Source organism: Varroa destructor, unplaced genomic scaffold (assembly GCF_002443255.2).
Source record: "Varroa destructor unplaced genomic scaffold, Vdes_3.0 BEIS01000001.1, whole genome shotgun sequence".
NCBI classification, from domain to species: Eukaryota; Metazoa; Arthropoda; class Arachnida; order Mesostigmata; family Varroidae; genus Varroa; species Varroa destructor.
In genome coordinates, this window is record NW_019211454.1 from 47,933,774 (window position 1) to 47,948,597 (window position 14,824).

General features: G+C 48.2%; 1 protein-coding gene across 6 annotated transcripts in view; it reads right to left on the reverse strand.

Moving 5' to 3' along the window:
• The window catches only part of LOC111243200 (uncharacterized), a 30,535-nt gene extending 21,585 nt beyond the window's left edge, over positions 1-8,950 (reverse strand). The window contains exons 1-5 of one of the 6 annotated variants that reach the window (XM_022788409.2): positions 8,738-8,950; positions 2,664-4,319; positions 2,253-2,393; positions 1,321-2,088; positions 179-1,081 (exon numbers count right to left, since the gene is read on the reverse strand). In XM_022788409.2, the coding sequence (XP_022644144.1) occupies positions 179-1,081; positions 1,321-2,088; positions 2,253-2,393; positions 2,664-4,029 (3,178 nt within the window). In that variant the 5' untranslated portion in view covers positions 4,030-4,319; positions 8,738-8,950. Of the gene's footprint in view, positions 1-178; positions 1,082-1,320; positions 2,089-2,252; positions 2,394-2,663; positions 4,320-4,429; positions 4,711-4,900; positions 6,389-7,312; positions 7,646-8,189; positions 8,434-8,459 lie in introns of those variants that run through there. The other 5 variants (XM_022788411.2, XM_086977294.1, XM_086977295.1 and 2 more) reach the window with 5 other exon arrangements.
• Positions 8,951-14,824: the final 5,874 nt, after the last annotated feature.

The following is a 14,824-nucleotide window of genomic DNA, read 5'->3' on the forward strand; positions in this document are numbered from 1 at the left end:
ACAACTAATCAATATACAAGCTAAAACAACGCTGCTATAGGGAAGCAAAACCCACTATTGATTTAACAAATTAATTAAGCAGAACCAAACGAGGTAGCTGCCTCTGTTCCACTTAACTGAGTTAGTACTTCAATGAATCATTATTTTCGTACTACCAATGACCATAATAGACACTCACCTCCTTGATAAAGGGGGTGTTGCGAGGAAGCCATGCCTCCTTGCGAAGACATAGGACCTCCCGTCTGATAGCCACCCGGTCCTCCAGCGCTTTGCTGAGGAAGCCCTTGGCCATGACCCTGTTGCTGTTGCTGTGCCTGTTGTTGCTGTGGGCCCATCTGCTGCTGTTGTTGTTGTTGAGGCCCACCCTGCTGACTTTGCCCATATATGGATTGTCCCAATGGATCCATCTGTGTGCCAGGTTCATGGACCATGCCCGGGGCCGGTTGTTGTGGAATCTGTTGATTTTGCTGTTGTTGTTGTCCAGGGCCCTGTGGACCTTGTGGCCCCTGTGGACCTTGTTGTCCCATGGTGCTTGTTGGTTGCTGTGTCTGTTGCTGTGTCTGCTGCTGCGCCTGTTGATGACCTCCCATTTGTGCTGCTTGCTGTTGTTGCTGCTGCGGTTGTTGTTGCCCCATCTGCTGCTGTTGTTGCTGTTGTGCCAATAACTGTTGTTGCTGCTGCTGGCTCAATTGCCCACTAGATTCCAATTGCCCCTGCTGCTGCTGAGGTTGTTGTGGCTGTTGCTGTTGTGGTTGCCCTATCTGCGGTTGAGCTTGACTTATCATTGACGGATGCATTTGCTGACCGGAATGTCCCATTTGACCGTACATAGGATGTTGTCCTGCGGTCATGGCACGACCCATTTGATCAGGATAACTCTGTGGTGGATAGCCCTGAGGAGGATAACCTTGCGGGTGGCCTATAGGTCCGCCCGCGGCCATGGCACCGTAAGGGCCCTGTTGCTGCGCCTGTTGCTGTTGTTGCTGTTGCTGCTGCTGCTGGGCCGCCGCCTGCTGCTGCATCTGCATCATCTGCATCTGGCGCTGCTGAGCGGCTGCTCCCCGACCCCGTCCGGTGCCAGCTGCAGCATCGAATTTTGATGACGACAGTAACGACAACGAAAAAGAAGAATACAGACATGCCAATAGAATCAGAAAGGATAAGTTAATTTTTACCGTAAATGCACAGATCCTTCAAAACTACGAAAAAAAATAGTCACTCTCTAAAAGGCACGTTTTACCTCGTTTTTTCAATATGTGACAGGTGAATCAAAAATACATTGAATAAAATACTAGCGGTTTTTCCTTAGCAATTACGCACGTTCTTTCTTTTTTCGGCCGCGGCCCCGGGAACCTCGTCCTCTGCTAGGCGCAGGAGTTTGCTCCCCGGAGGGCATAAGGTCATCTGGCGTCATCATGTAGGGGTCCGCAGCTGGTTGACTTGCTGGTTGTGTCTGGGGTCCAGTTGGGTATCCATGGGGAGACATGCCTGAAGAAATGCTGGTCATTTGGCTTGTTGGCCGTCCATATTCGTCTACCATGGCGCCACTTCGTGTGGCCTGTCCTTGGGCGGCGGCCATGTAACCGCTCTGTGGGTGCGGACCTCCTTGTTGCTGATGCATTTGGGCGTTCTGTAAAAGTTGCTGCTGCTGTTGCTGTTGCTGAGCTTGGCTACCATACGGTGGCAGAGATTCTTCTTTGGGGGTCTGTGGCTGGGCCCCCATAGTACTAGAATAAGCAGCATATGCAGCTCGAGGATCTCCGGGAGCGAATCCTTGCTGGGGCGTACAATACGCCTGCATCTGGCGCATCTTATCGTTGAGGTCAGCAATCTTAGCTTGGGTGTGAGCTGTCTGTGGCATACTGTACAACTGTTGTAGCTGTTGTTGATACTGTTCGTAGGCATGCTGAGCAGCAGCAGGAGGTGCCCCATATGGTGGTCGGCCTGTGTTGCTCGCAGCGGCCGCAGCACGTTGACCATAAGGATCTGACGGATCGTACTCCATTTGGCCTGGTCGACGAGCCGGCATGCCACTTTGCGCTCCATAACCTTGTGGGTATTGCGAAGATGAACCATAACCAGGGTAACCTGTAGTGTTACATAATAAACGAGAGCACAAATAAGAATGTTAACAACACGCGCTAATCGCATAAATGTACAATTGCGCTAATATTAAATGCCTATGGTTGATTGTGAGATTCTAAAAACTGTCTTTCTGTGTTGGCTTAAATAATAAATGTTTATTATGGCACCTCCACTTTGAGCATGGGCCCCCGTCGAAGACTGTCCCTGTCCGTAGTAGCCCATTTGGCCAGCAGAGGCATTTTGGCCTGCTGCCGCACTTGAGGTGGCCGCCGATGGGGGGTTAGCCGCCGCGCCTGGCGTTGTCGAAGCTGCAGTCCGTCAGCAGCATCGAAATCGGAAACAGGATAAGCGGATACAATATTGTCAATTATACGAAATACAACAAATGATTAAGTTAATGATATCCTTCTAGTATACATTAAATTCTAACTTCCTCACAAAACAGTTTGACATTCACAGAAAATGGCTAAGAAGAAAATGACAAAGGCCTGTCATCGATCTAACTAACGAAGGCAAACTCAAAACCCAATATGCACTAGAATGCTAATCAGAAGGTGCCCTTTCTTTTGAAGTCTTACGTTTCGTCGATGACGAAGACGACGATCCTCCCATATGAGGCATGACCATCTGCTCGAGCTGCTGAAGAGAACTTGAACCCGACGAGGGTGTTGGACCAGCTGAGTTGGGTCCGCCTGAACTGGTTGGTTGACTTGCCGGCGACAAGCTTGCACTGCCGCCAGCAGCTGCTGGGCTGGAAAGTTGCGACGGGCTAGGGCAATAGCCTTGGGATTGTTGCGCAGCTGAGACCCCTCCTTGACTCTGCGGCATTGGTGAAGCCGAGCTGGCGGGCGGGGTAGGTGTAGGTCGACGATGCGGCGACGGAAAGCCCCTTGGGTACGAAGGAGATGGCGATGGCGTCGCTGGATTACCTGACGGTGTCCCCGGCTGTGTTGACGGCGTCAGCGGGCCACCTCCTGGAGTTCCAGGATTAGCCGGCGTACTCGAACCTCCTAAAGGTGTACCGGGAGCTGTGCTAAATGACGGCGATGACGAGGGATCCATGCCGCTAGTCATTTGGTTGAGTGAGCTGGTCTGTGAACCGGCCATTGAAGTCGGCTGTCCTGCCGAGTATTGGTTATATGGAGAGTATGGTGCGCGCTGATCGGTGGGTGTTCGTGACGGGGACGGGTAACTCTGTTGGGGCCTGCTTGAGGGCCGCTGTGGGGCCCCACTCATAGGTGCCATGGGACTGGGATAACCTCCCATCGCCCTAGAGTGGGCCCCTTGGGCCACTTGTGCGCTCGCGGCTTGCGCTGAACTCGCCTGAGTAGCCGCTCCGAATGAGGCCTGTGGCGTCTGGCTTGGATACCCAGAACCTGGATAACCTCCTCTCTGGCCCTGTTGTGTCATTTGACCATAACCTTCCGGGTAACCGCGTTGACCAGGCGCGGTCGCATAGCCGGGATGTCCAGCGGCGGCGGCGGCCGCTGCGGCAGCAGCCGCACCTGCCGCGTGTGTAGGATAGCCGGGCTGGCCCGCCGGCGGTCCTCGACCCCAAGGATCCCGTTGATAGTTTTGATACGCGGCGCTTTGTGCCGGGTGACCGGGATGCGTGGGATGTCCCGGATGGCCAGGGTATACCTGACTCTGACCCGGATAGCCTTGGGAAAGTGACTGCTGCCCAAAGTCACCTCCCCCTGGACCTTGCGGGTAGCCAGGGTACATAGCCTGTTGGGCCTTTTGTTGACTGTCCATCGCCTGACCCGCAGCGGCATGGCCATATGCACCAGGGACCTGTGTCATTTGCCCCATGCCAGGCTGGCCATAGCCATGCCCAGCTTGGCCCGCCCCCATCTGGGACATCATCTGATCCATAGCCGAGCCCTCCGCCTGGCCATACTGGCCGTCGGCTCCGGGGCCCATGGACATTTGATAGTCCGCCATGGCCTCTACGGAACCGACCGCTGAGCTCGACGGTTAACGATTGCTCCGCAGCTTAAGCATTATGTCGCGTCAGGTACCGGCGGAAATCTCACCGGCCGGCCGTATATCAGCCACTCTTCGGTTTATATTACTTTACTATGTACAATGCCTTCCATTAACTCAGAGCGCTGCGTTTGCTCGTGAGCTGAATGAAGTTCTTCTTTTTGTGTTCCTCTTCGTGTTCGTTTTCTTCTGCGATTTTCGGACAGATGTCTACAGGTTTGTCTGTCCTGGCCTGAGTTAATTCACTCCTGAAAGCAGCAGGTGGAACAAGAATAAATCCGTTAAAATCCGGTTGGCGCACACTTCGTTACACTCGACACTGTTATAAATAGCTACTAGATACACAAACTCGAATAACCTTCACAAAATGCCCCCCGGTGTATGGTCTGGTTACTATGCTTGCGGTCTCAAGGAAGACAAAATGCGTTGCTTGTATAAGGCGCTCACTGGGCCACAATCAGTCATAGTCCGCTCACTATTGAACTCCGTAGATCTATTAATAAAAAAGTGGCAGCGAGGCTAACGCGGGTAGACAGACCAATCGAACCGATAATCATCAAAGGTGTAACCATCAGACGGCCTTCACCAAAATAATTTGAAGGCAAGATTTCAAATTTAGCTAGTGCCGCTAGCGTAGAAAACGGTCGCACATTCATTTCGATTTTGTAATAGCCATCGATCGACGTGTGTGTTATCCTAGCGACGTTGGCAATTAGCACCAGACACGCATTTACCAACAAGCACCGGCTATACCACACAGCACGTCAAACAGCTCTCATTAGTAAATAAACTCTTTAGCAAAATGCCGTATGTCAGCTATCGGAGGTACCTGCTCGCACAGAAACATATCGTCTGACTGTTTATCATAATCCGTTGTCGGAGACTGTACGTAGCACATGTATTTGATCTGCAATAACACGCTGCAGTCATCATCGCTTACGCCACTGGATCGCACGCCACTTTGCTCGTCATTTTAACCTAACTCTATCTGCCGCACGATGTTGGCTACGTCAGCCCTTGGTGACGACGAATTCCACGAACCATTGCCGCCGAGCGGCTCAACGTCAAGCTGGCCAATCCGAGTTCCTCAAATCTAAATCGCGATTTGCCACCGTTGTCGCTGGAGCGCGCCCGCAAAACTCTTAGGCACTGCCGTGTCACATACTCTCGAACTATATCAAGCAGTACATTGATATGTTTAGTCGCGATTGCCAATGCAGCAGTAAATCAGGCCAGCGGTGCACAAAGTTGACAAGAACTGCCGTTCTGACAACAACATCAACAACAACAATAGGGACGACAACGGCAACAACAGGAAGAACGAACGGAGAACACAGTTTCAAATTGAACGCTTTGCTTGAACTTGTGATTGTGGACAGACGTGCACTGCAGCCTCAATCGACGTCGCCACAGCGCAACGAGACGATTCTCTCAAATAAACAACGATGCTGCTGGTGCTGTTATTGACGGCCATGGTGGTGACGGTCGTAGCAATAGTAGTCGCCGCCGCCACTGCTGCTGCAACGCGGTGGCAGCGACGGTGGCGGTTGCTGCAGCAGTATTACCAGCCAGGTCAGTGGCTCCTTTCGGCCCCAGTCAACACAACAGCGGGGGGAGCTGAACAGCACGGAGAAGTACACCACTGTTCCTACTATAGCTGATGCTGGCGCCGCAGCACACACAGACCAACTGTGCACGTTGGGTCAGCGCCTCGCAAGCGGCAGCCGCGGCCAAGAAAGGCCGAGGCGTCAAACAACGGGCAGCAAGGCAGACCAAAGCGACAGGCACAAGATCAGCGTGCCACGTTGGGAACCGAAGGCCGCCACCGGCCGCATTATGGAGCGAAACGGAACGAGACGGAACTGATGAACGGACGAATGGACTGACGTAGGGTCGATGGAGGTGGCGACGATGGCGACTGCCCTATCTTCTGTTGTCTGACGCTGCCGCTGCTGCTCTAGACATCGTTACGAGTAGCCGTAGTAATAGTAGTTGGTTGTAGTTGTTGTTTCGATCGCACAGGAAAGCTGGAGCATATTACCGTCTCTATGGGCATGTATAATAAAACGCCGACCCAGTTCGACTGGGCTAGGTCCGGCAATTAATTACTATGAAAAGCAGTGGCGGCAGCAACAATCACACACTCCTATCTGTTTGGTGCTAGTAGGAAATTAATTGCTTAATCGCTACAACTAAAACCATTACAATTGACCAAATAGAGACGACATCAACAGACGAACTGATCACTAAGTCGAAGCTACAAGTCGCAAGATGGGGCTGGGATGGACTGGGGATGAGATTGTACCACAACGCGCGAGACACCAGTGAACCACCCGTGACACTCACAGTCACGCTCTCACGTATCCGCAATGATTAACTCCGGCTTTAACCGCTGCTGCTGTTATTGTTGCTGATGGTGGTGACGGCGATAGTAGTGGCGCCGCTGCCGCTGTCGCTGCTGCAGCTACCGTTCGATGATGAGACATCAGCAAGGGAAGGCCTAAGGCACTGGGATGGATGCTGCTCACCCCGCATTCAACAGCAGTGCCCATACAGAAGACTACGGTACGAGACACACAGCGCGTCGCACAACGACAACGAGGAAGATCACACTATTAAAACACAACCACAGCAAATCTGAGACGTACGTAGACCAGCCGCCAAAAGAGCACACCGCATCCATCCGCTGTACATGCACACATTCATTCACTCACCGGACTCACGCACACTCTAGGCACAGGCTCACAACGCCACACACATTTGAGATTACATCCGAATGTCGCTAATAACACTCAACAATATGATTGGGGCAATCCCGTGTTTAGCAACCGCGGTGACGGCAGTCGCGCTAATAGTGGCAGCAGTGGCGGTCCAGTCGACGCATCCAACCTAATATTGACTATTAGCAGAAACGGTAGCAGCAACATTAATATTAGTTGTCGCCATAGTAGTGGTCTGCCTTTTAATAGCCATCGCAATATTGGTTTTCGCCCACAGAAGCGATGGTCTCGGGCCGAGCGACTCGGCGGGCACGTTAACACGGGCCGATGACACGAAAGACTAGCTAGTGGCTGGCTGACTAGCTAACTATTGGTTCGCCCAATCTAGCCATGGAGGAGGGATTACTCCGAAGACGACGACGACGCCAAAGGCGGCGATGGCAGCGACGACGACGACGACGAAACTTACGACAACAACCAAATAACCTGCATTAGGAACCTAAGAACACAGGGGCACTCACACACAACCCGGATCAGACAGATCGTACACCCAAAGATCTGTCCGAAGGCACTCGAAGGTTTGGCTTATCTTTCACTGATTTTCAGGCAAAAATCTTGCACAAATTCAACGATGACGAATCTAGCTCTTTGTCCATCCCCCCTCATCGCCACCAATCATCCGTATTGAATATTCCGGCGTAATAGCCTCCGTCGTTCGGGGAGAGGGGTAGCCAAGCTAACACAAAATCTGACTCGATGTATATGACGAAACACAGGAGCAAATAGCCCTATGCATACACACTCTGACAAACACACCGACAGACGGACTCACAAGTGAAAGCACACAGCATGGTAGAAAGAGGTACACACAACCATGGTAAAATGAATCGACACCCGATTGAGCGGCGTCGCTAACCGTTGCACCAGCTTTCACCTCGAGTTCGGCGGCAGCAACCGCACCGTTACGCTTATGGCTACGCCAGCGACGGTGCTGCTGCTGCTTATGCTGCTGCTGTAGCAGTAGTCGAAGTCGTAGCGGGTGGTTTATGATATGAAACTGTATTCTGCCTGGTTAGAGTCGGTATCGTCGTGCAATTAGCCATTGATCCTGAGTCTTAGCTCTAGCTAGATGGCTGATCGACGGCAAAGGGGCGGCAAACAGAATTCCGATTTCAGCACACACACGACTCACGCACGATTTCTCAAAAGAGTGAACAACAAAAACGGTACAAAACAGCGGCCCGCTGAATCCAGCAGCACTGGACAACACTGGAGAAACACGATAAGCAACGGCTGCCTATTGCTTTACTGGAGACGACTGCTTGTCAGGCTCCGGCTGGTCATCAATCATATTATCGCCCATATATAACACTCGTGCATTATAATCACAACTCGTACCAACTAGTATAACACGCTGGCTACTGCTGGCAGTCATAAGGTACGGCACGACTGCCATTGCCACTCGTCACTGATGGCTAGGGAAACACGGCGTAGCAAAGCACATAACATCACAGCCGCATAGTCGCAAAAGCAGTTGCCTGCCGATGGATAGCTAGCCAATGGATAAGCAGCAGCGGCGGTAGCAATGGATTTCGATATCGAGTCCCGTCGAGTAGGGCCATAAAGGATCGGGTTAGAGACGGCGAAAAATCAACGACACAAACTCACTCTCGCTGACTCTAGGCGCTGCCGCGATGCTGGCGTGAGACGCGGGCCGACGCTCGGCTTGGGCCGCTACACAGCCGACAACGAATTGAGATCGTGTGGTAAAAACGCGGCCTTATTGCGGCCGGAGTCGAATGCCGGGCGCGTCGGCGTCGTTGGACGCGTTGTGGCCGCCGGATCCGGTGTCGGCCTCTCGGAGCGTCACCGCGCCAACGCAGCTCCGGGGTCGCCGCCTCGAGCTTAATCCGTCGACGGACTAACGTCCACCGATGTCATCTCACCTCTCACTGGCCGCTGGCGGGGCACGCCGCCCCGAAATCCGCACGAATTCGGCCAAATTTCGCACAACTCTCCAGCGTACTCTATATGTAGTAGTGTATGTACACACTCACAAACATTGCTTGCTTTCCCTGCTTACGGCTAGCTTGCTGCTCGCTCTTTACACACACACAGACACACACAAAACAATAGTCGTTCAATGGCGCTGCAGCAACCTGGCCGCCATCTTGAACTGTGAGCGGCGCTCGGCGTCGCCAGCTCACAAGTAGCTCCTTCGTAACGCGAGTGGGCTGGCAGCGCCACCATGCGGTGAGCACCCGTCGGCGCAGTCCCGCCAACTTTCAACTGAGCCCAAGACGGGTCGGCTGAGCCAGGCAGCGCGACTGGTAGGCTCACAAGCTCACGGGCTTTCTGGATCGGTCGTGGGTCCCTCTTTCAGCCGGCTCGCCTGCTCGGCTCAGAGGACAGCCAGCGGCTCCTGCTGCTGCTGCTGCTGCAGTTACTGCTGTCGTCTCTCGGCCTGGCTTCTAATAGCGCAGGCTGCGGCAGCAGCAGTAGCGGCGGGATGGAGGAAGAAGAAGCTATCTGAACGAGCGTAGCAGTCCAGCAAACGCCGCCACCACCACTGTGGATGGAGTGTGGATGATGATGAGCCTTAAAATTTGTCTTACCGCCATCGAGTAGAGTGTATGTGGGTGTCTGTCGGCTCGTATGTTCGTCCGTATGTCTCTCTAACTGTCGGTCGGCCCGCCGGCTGATCGCCCGCTAGCTGGCTAGGTCCGGCCTGTCCGTACCAGTGTTGTCTGGTAGTGCGTCTCTGTCCGTCCATCTGTCTGTCTGTCTCCATGCATGTGTGCCTATGGGCCTGTATATATATGCATTTTCTGCCTACCAGCAAGACAGCTTGCTTGCGAACTGTGGGTTGTTCGCTCTGAGCGCGTGTGTGAACATTGCAGAGCGCAAGCGCCGCAAGTAGCTTACGAACCCCTCGAGTAAGCAAGAAAAAGCGGAGAGTGTTGGCTAATCTAAAAGCTGCATTGCACACACGCACGCACCCAGTCAAATATACAGCGAGAGGATAGAGAGAGCGACAGCGAGTGAGGGTGAGAGAGAGAGAGAGAGAGAGTGACACACATGCACACATATACATATAGACATGACCGAACGAGACGTCCAGACGAAAAGACGACGAATAAAAACACACACACAACAGGCGCGCTCAGCTCCCACACACACACACACACACACTCAGGCATAACCCAGCACACGGCCAGGCACTCGCGCCGCTGCAGACGAGAGTTTGACGACGAAAGAAAAGTGCAACGCATCTTAAAATCACCAGATAGCAAAGACATGTAGTAAATGCTGTGAATTAACAAAAGCTAACAGTGCCAGCTCAGTCCATAGCTTCATACATATATCCAATTGTGTGAATGTTATATTATTGTCTTATGACGACGATTATGATAGCTCTTCTTTGTGCTATAAACCGTAACACATTTAGATAAACGTTCTAGTGAATTTGGACAACGAGGAGTAACTTTATATTATAAAACTAATACCAGAGATAAAATAAAAAACATGAGGTAGCAAGACGACAAAAGAATTAGGAAAAAGTTTTATTGAATGAAGAAGGGACAGAGGGCGCCTCTAGCACCTCTCTCCTTCTATTCTCGCTTCGGCTCTCAACTTTCCCTTCGTCGCCGTCACCGTCCTCGTCGTCGTAGTTCGAAGAGAAGTAGCTTCTGAAAGACTCATCTCGATGCTGTTCGGTGTAGGTGTCTCCAACGGCAGTCTCGTGCCGAAGTCAGTCGGTGGCAACTTGCTCCTTTAAACCTCCGCCAGTTCGCCTTCAAACCTCTGCCTCTCCCTATCTGGGGAGTGCTTCGGCTCCCCCAGGTGACTCCAAATGCAGTGAGTTCTCTTGGCCGTTGCCTGCCTGCCTGCCTGCTGCTGGTGCAGCGCGATATGCTCCTTCGCTCCAACCTCCATGGCCACCCATCCATTTCTACTATACTGGATCCCGGACGAGTGAATAGCTGTTTAGAAATGACAACAACATTAGTTGGTGGCTAGCAGATACAGTTATATTGATGCGTGTTCGATACATGAAACCACTTCACTGGAAAACAGGCATCATTGCAGGTGGTCCTATTAGCTGTAGTGTCAGTTCTATTATCCTTGTAGCTATAATATAAAATTATTGAGAGTGGAGAGCGTAGGAAGGAGGTGGATACGAAGGGAAAGAAATCGACCGCGGCGCTAAATACATCGAATCTTCCGTCTCCTTTAGGCATTGCCTTTCTGTATAGGAAAGATCGAAAGGGCGTATCTTAATACCGATCTATATATCTATCATATATATTCGATATATACCGAATAGTATGTGGAGATTCAAAAGGAAAAAGGCAACGATAAATAAGCGCAGTTAAACGATGACGGCGAAGTAAGCAACCGTACTGATCTAGCGATGTCAAGACCAATGCCTTACCAGCGACGAAACAGACGATGATGTTACTGTTATTATTCCCTGCCGTTGATGATTGTCGTTATAATTATCATTGATGTTTATGATGATTATCATAATTTGTAAAAGCCCTACGGGCAATGTAAACAGATATTTTGAGCCTGTCAATTTCGAGTAGTACATGATACCCTTAATTGCTTTAGACTGATGGCTACTGTGTCTACGCCGGGTTTCGAACCTGGGCCACCTTGCTATGTGTCTTTAAATTTAGTAGGTAGGTATTTTACCACTGAGCCGTCACGCACATACAGGGACGAACCAAAAGCCCATACACGCCTGCTTGTTCGACGGAACTGACAGAAACGCAACGCATCATCCCATCGAAGGAAGGTGTGAGAGGGACGGCAACTGCCATTCCATTTCGGGTCGCGTGTAAGAAGCAAGTCAAGCGCTCTGTTCCGCATTTGCACAAACGCTTGCTCTCCCTTTCTCTCCCCCCAGATCATTCTCCGTATTCTGAAGTGGTGCAGGCGAAAATGAAGGCAGAGGGCAAGAAGCAGAAGCTTTTTTTTTGTTTCACATTTTAAATGCTACAACGTATTCTATTAACGTAGGTTATTATCATTAATTTTCACTTGCTGTATAGAAGTAGGATAGGCTTGAAAAGACACGAAAACTGAACGACACATGCGGGTACATTATAAGATGACTGGATTAGCAGAGTTTCTTATTATTAACTATTATGCATAGAACGTAAAATAGTATCTTAAAATTGAATTACTGAACCGGTTGATGCAAAGACGCTCAACCTAAACTGACACCGTTAAGTACACGTTCCATGTTCAAAGCTAGCGGCAACACCGTATAATGTTATGACTCATCCAGCGTTTGTGCGAACTTCAATCGTTTTTGATGTTGCTGCAGTTCATTGGCGATATTTATTAGTTATTAAATCGATGGGTTTCGAACAGAACTCGAAAATGAGGTGCAAGCCATTATATCTAGTCGTAGCAAACTAATAAAGCGCTTGCCATATTCATCGCGATAGAAGAATTAGTCCATGGGTCAATAAGGTATCAGTAGCAAATCGAAAAATTATGATTGAGAAAAATATCAGTTTCAATTTACCAAACAGCAACATTTTTCGCCATAATAATAAGTTAATAGATAATTTCAAAGTAAAGTTTACCTCTCTCGCCTGAGGCGGTCAAGTCAATGCCGAATAGAACTTTAAAGCGATCCATTATTTTGCATAATACACAGGTAGAATGTTAGGAAATAAAGCTTCCACTGGAAAATTTCCAATGCTTATGTCCAATAAAACTATCGGTTAGCATTTGTTTGCCCATCAATTAGTCAAACACAGAGGATCAGGTAAAGCATGGTGTAGAAATTTCTGTTAAACTGTTAAACATAGACTGACTTTAACTGTAAGATAAAATGATATACGGTTCCGAGTCTATTCTATCTTTTAATATCGTATGTGTGGTATATGGCAAAGTAACAATTTGTACCTTGTTGTTTGATTTAGTGTTGAGGTTCGATATTTTTTTATATTTTCTCGGTTGAGCCTCCCAGTTGTCAGTATTGGGCGAATGTTTGTGGTTTATCTACGTTTGGTTTCCAAATAGGCCGATGAAGCTATACTGTGAGTTATTTTGCCTGGATTTGTAACAGTGACTCACAGCCATTATCTGGAATTAAAAATGGCATAAAGAAGAAACAAATCTTAAGCTTGGGATGTCTGTGCAACCCGATCTCAGACCCGGACGCTATAGTGTTTGCTGCCAATTGGATCAGCTTACTTTTTGGAAGTTTAAGGTTTTGCTTCGAATAGGTATAAAGGTGAAAATTTAACGAAAAAATCAGTAATCTCTCCTTCAATATTTTTTAAATCAGACCTTTTTATCTCTTTGGCATAATTTTAGAAACGGCTTACTTTCTGGCCGTATTTCCGACCATACCTTTAATAGCAAGTATTAGCAAGGCAATACCAAGAATTTGTGTTTCTATTCTTGAAACTCTTCCGATTGTATAATTTTATGTCTCTACAAATGATCGATTTTTTTTTGTGACTAAACGACTATGGGAAATGCCTTATAAAAGTGCCCCGTTTGCTGAAATGCGAAATGTTTGATTCATCCCTTTCCGTGCGGGGACGAAATCATGATTAGACATAATTATTTCGTCGGAAGTCTATCACAACTAATGACCCATCATGTCAACATTATATATAGAACTCAACAAAACTGTGTTCCTTACTTGTCACTCTTTTGTTACTTAAAATGAGTAAATAAAGGATAAGATAGAAAGCGCCCTCTTCTATACCCTCTCCTCTTCGTTTTTTTCATATCGTGTTAGAAGAAAAATGCGCCGACGACCTTAGCAGTGAGCTGAAACCCAGGTATTGTCCACAACATCGTCAAATGACTAAACGTCATCTTTTCTTTAACTTCATTTGTGTGCACGATGATTGATAATAAGCCTATCATCGTTTTTGTCAATATTAAAAAAATGTATATTTTATTTATGGATTGGAGACAATGCAGCTTAAGGTAAAAGCGTCGAGATGAAGAGACAAACCCTATCAATGAAAAACACTTAACAGAGTTTACAGCTAAATGGGATGTATTTTTCAAAAAGAGCCCAGCGCTTCTCTGCTCCTAAGGTGAGTTGGACAGATACGAAGTATTAGAAAAAAAAGGTAACTTCTATTTCGGCCTTTCCGTATTCCTATGCGTTATTATCATCAGTACAGACTCCACAAAGAGTTACAATACGTGCGTGAATCAAAAAAAATGGTGACAACGTATATCAAATAAATATATCCGAACAAAAATGGCTGTCAAAAGTTAATACCGCCAGTACTATAACTGACATCGGAGAAGAATCTCTTACTATTATCACCTCTAAATTATGTAATTTTATTAGTATCCTGCGCTAATTTTCGAGCTTTTTTTTTACCATTAGAAGGTTAAGGTTGCGAAGGTTTCTTATTGTTTTTTTTTTTTATCTTGGATTACTCGTTTCTATAACGAGGTCTATGATCATGTGCTAGAAAATATTTGCTTTCGGAATTTCTATATTTGCTCCAGGCAGAATCCCCAGGTAGAACTTTTTGGTAGAATCTCAACTTAATCCATAGAGACACCCAAATATCGATTTTTTCGGAATTAAGAGGGTGTGTGTCATCTCGACGTACTACAATAATTAACATGAATACATAATCAATTAGAGCAAGAAATTTAAAATTTCTGAGAATGACCGCTTCAAAGATATATTATATCAGACTTTTGTTTTCTTAGCTCCCAATGTTAATGATACATGATATCCTTGATATTGCACCAGAAAAAGAGTACTTAGTCGAAAACACCCTATATATTATTTTTGAATCGTAGCGCACTATTTAGCATGAAGCTAATTTGCGATCATATAATTTGTTCTTTTATAAAAATCATATAATTATTTTCGAAAACAGCCGTTCGAAGGTTTTTATTCTCAAATAAAGTTTAAATACCTGTCATTGTTTATCTTTCCCAAATTTATCGAGGTACTAATCGTAGTTACGACGGAGTTTCCAGAAGTTCCAGACAATGGAGCAGAAATTATAACTATATATATA